Source organism: Salarias fasciatus, chromosome 11 (assembly GCF_902148845.1).
Source record: "Salarias fasciatus chromosome 11, fSalaFa1.1, whole genome shotgun sequence".
Classification (NCBI taxonomy): domain Eukaryota; kingdom Metazoa; phylum Chordata; class Actinopteri; order Blenniiformes; family Blenniidae; genus Salarias; species Salarias fasciatus.
In genome coordinates this window covers 32,195,125-32,204,074 of record NC_043755.1, presented here as the reverse complement: position 1 = coordinate 32,204,074, position 8,950 = coordinate 32,195,125, and the positions used below count along the sequence as shown (strand labels likewise).

The window sequence follows — 8,950 nt, the reverse complement described above, 5'->3', positions numbered from 1 at the left end:
AAATGTAGTGAAAAGATAATCCAGAAGAAGGAGGTGTTACATAAAGCTGGAATGCTCCAGTAGACTGCTGTGGGTGGCGAATGACCTGAATCACTTTCTCTCCCTTTTTTTTTATACCATTTCATGTGAGATGTAGCACACTCTTACACACCCTTACACACTCTTTCACACTCTTTCTCTTCTGCTGGAGCTGAAAATGAAGAAATGCTCACAGGGTGTGTCGTATGTGAGGAGGGTAACAAGTGAGGGGGAGCCGGGAGAGAATGAAACAGAACATAGAGAAGATGTGTGAAGATTTTTTTTTCTTCGTGTGTGTGTGTGTGTGTGTGTGTGTGTGTGTGTGTGTGTGTGTGTGTGTGTGTGTGTGTGTGTGTGTGTGTGTGTGTGTGTGTGTCGTTCAGAGGGAGTTGGGATTGTTCAGCCCTTCCTGATTGGCTGCCGATGTGGTGGAATGATGGTGTTGGGATCCTGAAGTGGCTGCTGTGATTGGACAGTCATGCACGCTCAAACACACACACACACTCACACAGGCACACACACACACGGTCATGCATGCATGCATGCATGCATGTATGTATGTATGTATATTCCACATGCAGATGTGAAAAATAGGTAATGAGCACAAAATGTACAAAGTTAGAGTGAGCTGCAGATGGAAGGAGCGAGCAGAGAGCTGCACCCGGCTCTCCATTTCAATCTGCTTGCATGAACACACAGCCAGCTTCACAAAGCTGGGATTGAAACCAAGTGAAGGGTGGGGGGGTTGGTAAGGGAGTGTTTCTTACTCCAAACTCCCCCCACCCCCCAAAGTCTAAATGAATCGGCCTGGCACCGTCTAGTTTACTAATGAGGCTCTGAGGAATGCTGCTGATCAGAGCAGGACCCTCCGGCTCCTTTTCTCATGGAAATCCGGCGATACGTTCTTGTCGACAGCGGCGTGACTCTCCATCCTCCCAGAGTCCTCCCCGGCTCCGTGTGCGAGCCGGTGGCCGGTTTGGCAGCCGGATGGAGGAAGCTTCACTAGAGCTCGATGTGACCCAACTGGTCCCAGAGCAGAGACCAGAGGAGGAGGAGGAGGAAGATGAGGAGGAGGAGGAGGATGAGGAGGAGGAGGAGGAGGAAGATCAGGAGGAGGAGGAGGAGGAGGATGAGGAGGATGAGGAGGAGGAGGAGGAGGATGAGGAGGAGGAGGAGGATGAGGAGGAGGAGGAGGAGGAAGATCAGGAGGAGGAGGAGGAGGATGAGGAGGAGGAGGAGGAGGAGGAGGAGGAGGATGAGGAGGAGGAGGGAGGATGAGGAGGAGGAGGATGAGGAGGAGGAGGAGGATGAGGAGGAGGACGATGTCTTCCATGTTCATCCCTTTAACCTTTGGTCAAACACAGAGCAGTAGAGTACAGATCAACCTGCAGGACGACCTTCAGTTTTATAGGATTAAGACGCATTAGCCATCATTCCTCTGTAGGAGTGACCTCTGCTCTTGATGAAAATGGGCTGAATGTGGCCCCTGAACTAATCCCTACATGCATTTAAATGCAAAATTCTCAGTAAACTAAAGCACTAAACTGATTAAACTTGTGACCAGTAAGATCAGAACCTGATTTTCTGTATTCTCACACTGCATTGTTGCTTCTCGTTGGCCCGTCTGCTCCCGCTCTGCAAGGTGACCATCGACCTGGAGCTCCACCTGAACAGGAAGCCCAAGCTGAAGCCCTCCGGAGGGTCAGTGGCCCACTACGACGTTTACCTCTACAAGGTTCCCAGAACCAAACCCAGGGTCCTCAACGGGCCCATCACCAGGACCGCCGGCGCCAGGACCGCCGGCGCCAGGACCGCCGGCGCCAGGACCGCCGGCGCCAGGACTGCCAGCGGCCCCGGCCCCGGCCCCAGCAGGGCCAAGGGCCGGGGTCCTGCGGTGGAAGGATGACCTGTACCCGCCCTCGCCGCCGTGCTGGGCATGTGGCCCCGTCGCCACCCGCTCGCCGTGGACGTTGAAACACTGCTGACCGTCTCCATGGACGCGTGTTGGACTCATCGAGGAGAAGCTTTCATTTCTAGTGGATTTTTTTTGTTCCTTTTGTTGCTGCTTTTGCAGGAATAAACACGGCTGACGTGAAGTAAATGGTAGATTACACTTCCATAAAGGGAAATACGGCGTTTTCCCGGCATCTGACTCAAACTCCCAGAAGTTTGAATGACTGTTAATCACTGTTGGGAACTAAATGGAAAGTAAAACGTAAAAGTAGAACAGTGTCCATGTCTTAATTTTAATTATTGCCATTTCTTTATATTGTGTGTCAAAAAAGACCCAAAAAAAGAATATTTTCTCATGCAGAAATACAATCATGAGGTTTTTATTATGCCGGTCCAGTGTTTATCAGGTGGCTGATCCAGTGTGTTTTACTACCTTCATGATTCAAATCTAATCTGGAGGCTTGATTACAAATTTAATAGATTTTTCAAATTTATTTGTGTTGGATTGAAAACTCTTCCAACAATAAATAAGATTTTTAACTTTGTTCTGACTGCAAAATGATTTAGAGAAAAAGACAAGAAATTATATATTTCAAGAGAAGAAGCGATATTAAATGCAACACAAATTAGTTTTTAATGGTGAAATGATTCATTTGTTTCAGCAAAATAAACAGAAAATGGATTCAACAATAGAATGACTGATTCACCCTCCTTTGTATTCACGACAGTTCATATGATGATGAATTATTCTTCAGTCTGTCGAGCGATGCTTTTCTCTTGGAGGATGTTTGACTGTGAGATGAACCTCGTCGCTGCTGCTGCTTTCTGGGAAATGTGAAACAAAACACTTCACATCAAGACGTGGGGATGAACCAGTGCTGCCTTCAAAACTACCAGTTCGAACCTTCAGCTACATGCCGATACCGACTCCAGTATTGATCACACCGGGGTAAATCTGCTGGTGTCCAAACTGTCTGTCTGTCTGTCTGACTTTTGTCGTTCTCATTAATATTAAAGAATCTCCAAACAGCATCGCTCCTGCTCTCTTGAATACCTCAGACACGATTTTTAAGGGTTTGAACCATTTCAAACAAGGTGAATTATTTGGGACTGATTCTCAGAGTGTGTCCAGTTCAGGTTGTTCCATGAGTGAAGCTGTTTCTCATCAAAAACTGAGCTGTGATGAAGATGTGGATCACCTCATACTGCTTCTTCAACCTGCTCACTGACCCTCTGACCTGTCTGTCAAATCAGTTGCAGTCATCTCTAAAATAATATCAACAATTAAATGATGAAACTCCTTCATTCTGAGTGAATAAGCTTCATTTACTGCCATGAGCATGAGGAACTTAGCACTTGGTTAAAGAAAAACACATTTTTGTGGTCTTCAGCGTCATCACAGTTGTCTAACATTTCTGTAATTGTTCAGATTTTGAGTTATTTGGTTCATGTTTTACGGTAGTATTTGTATAATTTTTGTGAGCAGCATAACGTTTTGTTATGCAACTCCTCATTTTGAATGATAGAGCGTGAAATTGGAATTAGAACTAAATAATGATCCTATCATCTAATTCAAGTCTTAATATTGACCTGGTGCACCACAGTGCTTCATCTGAGAGTTTACAGCTGCTGTTTCGAGTCTTTATCAAATAATAAAGACCTTTGCAGTGTAAAATGTGGAGAGGGACACACTGCCACCTGCTGGACACTCAGATCAGTCCCTCACTCCATCTCCCATTTTACTCCTGTGTGTTTTACTCAACTGTTCAGATTCAACCATGAGTGTAAGATGGATGACTTATATGTGCCACACTGCTTTTGCTAATGCTCTAAATTCAACACACGCTTTATACATGACAACACAATTGTGCTGATGATACTCTCAACATTTGCGGTTATGAATCCCATCATGTATATCCATCATCATCTGCAGCTCTTGATTTTAGCGAAGGTCACAGGTCACTGATGTTGGTAATGTCTGGACAGGACTCCAAGCAAACACACACAAACACATTTACACTGAGGGGCAATTTTAGGAATTGCGAAATAACATCAAACTTACAGATTTAGGACTGTGGCAGGAAACCGTAGTACTGGAAGTAAAATCAATACTGAGAATAAGTAAACTCCACAGAGTAGAGTGCCAAAGGTCATTTTCTTCAGATTTGTAACCACTGGATCACTGTGCAGGTCATGAATTCAAAACTAATAAAATTACTGTGAATATTCATCATTTTATGACACATTTTAGAAAATCTTTAGTAGTTGATTTTGATTCAGTCATATATAATTCCTCAGCGACTCTTTGTTTTTGCCATTAAATACATATTCGTAATTGAAAACTGTCACAGGGACAAGTAATACAAAATACAAAAAGTACTTCTATGTCATTTACCTTTTTTGGATGAAAACAAATTATTATTAATAACTCTGTTTTTTTGTTGAAAGATAGAAGGTGAATCAGGATCTGTGTCATTAAGAGTGATTAAACTGATGTTCCCACAATGACGAACTAAAATAACAAATGAATACTATTACAATAACAAAAGTTATGAATTATGAATGTGCATTTATTTATGTGTAGATTAGAAGGGGGCCACGAAACCCTTTTGATTTAAATGAGGATAGTTTTTTAATGCCTTACAAATAGGTGAGTCAGCATTTAATTAATTTATGTCACAGAATCACTGAGTTTTACTGTTTGTTAAAACTGAAAGCAGCAGGAGCAAAATGTTGGCATATCGTGCTGACGAGAAGGATGACTTAATCAAAAAGAAAATAAGAGTGGAGCAGGACAGTTACATGGAACGTGATTTTATTGAAACAATGGACAATAATAAAATCTTTTGCAATAAAGAACAAACAAGCAAAGAAATGATGAATGAAAATGTAAAACTGTGCAATTTGATCTTCTCTTCTCTTCTCTTCTCTTCTCTTCACCTGCATTTTGAAACTGTTATCTGCTATTACTTCTCTCCACCGCAGGTGGCGCTGCAGGTAAAAATAAACAGAAAACGTAGAAGAAGTAGCCGTGTGCTCTGCAAAGATCGTCTATAAAAGTAACGTTTCACTAGCTGAATCACTCTGTTACAGCATATATGGTGTAAACCTTAACGGGCGAACAGTAGACAGAGAAAGAGCCGAAGTGAGACGTCTTCCTGCGTTCACGTTCACCTTTTGGTACATGCTGGTTAGCAGCTCACAGCCGCAAGAATTTTAAAGACACTGATCATTTTTAGCTTTACACCTAGTTTAATTTATCATAACTCTCTTCGGCTAAAAAAAAACCCTGCCTTATAACGTTGAATCGTCAATTCACAACGCGTTCAAGTTGTTATTTGGTAGTATTTACTCAGATTCGCCATGTTTACAGAGCTGAACAGTATATTAAACTCCACTCCTGACAGCTTCACACAGGTGAGTGTTCACGTTACTTCATTTAGGCGACTTAAAACCTGGAGCTGACATTTCTCCTGACCCACAGGGAGAGTTTATCCTGCTGTCGGACAGGCAGAGTGATGCTTCTTTCCTCATCCATCACTTCCTCTCTTTCTACCTGAGAGGTGAGCTGTGAAACTCAGCAGTGAACTGTGATATCATGAGGGTTCTGTCTCACAGCTCCTGGCTTTGTGTTTTTAGCTCGATGTAAAGTCTGTTTCCTGGGTCTGGTGCAGTCCTTCAGTCACTACAGTGCAGTCAGCCAGAGACTGGTGAGTTTGTGTGTGTGTGTGTGTGTGTGTGTGTGTGTGTGAGAGAGAGAGAGAGAGAGAGAGAGAGAGAGAGAGAGAGAGAGAGAGAGAGAGAGAGAGAGAGAGAGAGAGAGAGAGAGAGAGCACGGGCGTGAGTCACTGAGTGACACAAAATAGACATTATATAATTTAGATTGCTGTCATAAGCCTATAATACTATGAATGTAATATTTTGGCAGCACAGCCAGGCTCAGAATCTTCACAGCCACAGAGTTACCTGGAATGTACTTACTTTTGTTAATTATTTACACTACAGATTATCAGTTACTATGCTTATTTAAAGTACTAAAAGAAATCCTGTACATAATGCGTATCCATCCATCCATCCATCCATCCATCCATCCATCCATCCATCCATCCATCCAGGACAGGTCTCCAGTCCATCACAGGATGCACACACATGGAGAACATGCAAACTCCACATAGAAATATACTTTATTCATCTCCAAAAGGCGAAATCCAAGATTTCCAGTAGATCACAAAGTAGTAGCATTATAATACCAATAATAGACATTTTCTGTTACGATTGTGACAATACTAAAAATAAATTAATGAACAACTATTTAAAATTCAGTGAAAATAATAGAGACAATACAGGCAGGTAAATGTTGCACACAAAAATGTCAGCAGTTGTAACGTTGTCCGATGACTAAGGGGGCAAAGGATCTCCTGAGTCTGACTGCGTATTCAAGTCAGATCAACTTTATTTACACAGAACCAAACAAAGGAGCCATTTCTAAGCACTTTAACAGAGAAACCCCAACAGCATTGAATCAGACTGAGTGGAGTAGAGTTGACGCTTTGTTCAGGTTCTCCTCAGTGTTCTGCTTGTCCTCCAAAAACATTCATACTGTCATCAAAAGGTTAATAACTGACTCTAAACTACCCATGAGAGTCAACCTTCAGTTGGATGAAGTCGGACAGTATTATTCTTCTTTACAGTGGAGTTTATGTCCACCGTGTGAAGGCTATTAGCCACTTCTTACCGTCTGGTTCTAACATTCTGTGTTGTGTTTACAGGGTGTGAGCTTAACACAGGCCAAAGAAAAAGGCCAGCTGGTATTTTTTGAAGGACTAAAGGAGTCGCTGTCGATTCTCATTCCACAAGAGGGAAACACGGAGAGTCAGGCCATGGACTTCCTCAGGTACATCAACTCTTCTTCGAAGCAAACTGTTGTTTTTTTAACAGTCTGATGTAGAGATTGTCGAGGTGAAGATCTTCAGTCCGTCTCCATGGTGCCGCTCGATCCCACAGAGCCTTTTTGGATCCCAAAATCAATAATGTCATTACAACCTCTGGCTTTCACTTTGTGAATTTATTACAGTAAGATGTTGTTTCCTTGACACAGAATTCTGCTCCTTGAGTCTCTGGTCTAACCGAATGTAGCGTCCAACAGGCAAAAGGCGATGTCTAATCTGTGTGTGTGTGTGTGTGTGTGTGTGTGTGCGCGTGTGTATTTATGATCCCTCGCTCGCAGGCGGGGTTCTCAAGCTGTGGCTCTCTGTAGTTTTCCATAGTCCGCCCAGTCATGCCATCCTCACTCAAAGCCTCGTGGGTCAGTCAGTCCCAGCTTCTCATCTCTGCTTGTCCTGCCCCAGCAGGCTCCGGCATTCCAGCCTTCACTCCCCCAGGTGTTATCTGCGAGGAGCTCAGACGAGAACACTTCCCGGGACTTTGTGTGCTTTTCTCAGGGTTATGATTACAGTTTGTCAAAATCTACACAAGCAGATGTACAAGCAAGGTTATATGCATTCATATTATTGTACTTTTCCCCTCGAATATCATATGTAAGCAAGCAAGCATTAGAATAGGAATATTAGAAATAAAATTAATTCCCACAAGATGCACTGGAAATGTACTGATACCCAGCATGCCCGTATCTTTAAAATAAAATATTATAGTGATAATTTACTCTGGACTTGATGGACGCGTTTGTGCATCAGATTCACATGACGTCGTCCGTGGTGCCTGCTGAGTGTGGTGTGTGTTTCGAGCTGTGTTGCGTTGCCCCGGAGCTTCCTTCATCTCGTCTCCATAAATTTAAATCCATCTAACTTTATGCAAATGAGGCACAGAGAGAAGAGGTCCGACTTTCTCTTTTATCACTGAAGCAGGTCACAGGGAAGCGCCTCTGAAAACGTCTGTGGTGAGAAATAAGCTGTGCAGGAGCTGAATCTGTCCTCTTTATTGTATTTAAAGTTGAGTTGAGACATCATGGTGCCTCCCTGTCTCTCGTCCGCCCTCGTCCTCACCTCTCAGGGATCCTGCCGTCGGCCTTCGGAGCCTCTATGAGTTCGTCGTGTCCAGTGTGAGCGGCGCCGGCAGGGCGCCGGAGGGGCCGGAGGAGTGGGGACCCCCCGTGCTGCTGGTGGACGACCTCAGCGTCCTGTTGAGTTTGGGGGTCGCTGCTGGAGCCGTGCTGGACTTCAGCCACTACTGCAGAGCCGCCGTCTGCTCTCAGCTGCAGGTTTGAGCACAGCACACTTCCTCCGTCCTGCTGACGCTACCGTGAGCCGACCGGTGTGGACCGCTGCCCGCAGGGGAACGTGGTGATGCTGGTTCGCTGCGGTGGAGACGAGGAGGAAGACGAGGGAGACGATGAAGGCTCAGCGTGGCTCCTGAGAGGTCTGACGCACCAGTGCAGCCTCGCGCTTCACGTCCAGGGTCTGCCGACCGGTTACTGCAGAGACATCCACGGACAGGTGAGAGGACTTCAAGTAAAACACCATGAACTTTATCTAAAGGAATCTTTGGCTTTCAGCAGTTACTGATGTAACTTGATCCCTCTTAAACTCGTTGCCGAGGTTTATAACCGTCGAGAGAAAGGTTGGGAATCCAGGTGTATTTCCGTCCGGCAGGTGGAGGTCTGCTGGAGGAGGAGACGAGCCGACGGGCAGCACACGCAAACCAAACTCTTTCAGTACAAAGTCCACGACAAAGGAGCTTCCTTCTTCGCTCGCGGGACGTCCAGCGCGGTTCTCTAGCTCTTCACTTCTGTTCCCGTCCTGTTTACGATGAACTGGCTGATCACAGCTGCCTGGAAGGTCAACATCATTTTTCATTTCCTTCCATGAATGGATGACTGCTTCCACTTGGAATCGTTTCATAGAGTCTCTCAGACCTCTGGATGTTTATGTGTTTAACAATTCTGATTATTAAAGCTTAATAATCGTGTGCATTGTCATTATTTCTGCCAGTCTTAAAAAGAAAAGGTTCCCACACACATTCA

General features: G+C 44.5%; 1 protein-coding gene across 1 annotated transcript; it reads left to right on the top strand.

Moving 5' to 3' along the window:
• The first annotated feature begins 5,144 nt into the window (after window positions 1–5,144).
• On the top strand, window positions 5,145–8,895 carry elp6 (elongator acetyltransferase complex subunit 6). The gene is made up of 7 exons (XM_030102717.1): window positions 5,145–5,388; window positions 5,456–5,534; window positions 5,611–5,681; window positions 6,741–6,865; window positions 7,981–8,188; window positions 8,262–8,423; window positions 8,580–8,895. The coding sequence occupies exons 1-7, from the start codon at window positions 5,335–5,337 to the stop codon at window positions 8,703–8,705; spliced, it is 825 nt and encodes a 274-aa protein (XP_029958577.1). The 5' UTR covers window positions 5,145–5,334; the 3' UTR covers window positions 8,706–8,895.
• The last annotated feature ends 55 nt before the right edge of the window (window positions 8,896–8,950 follow it).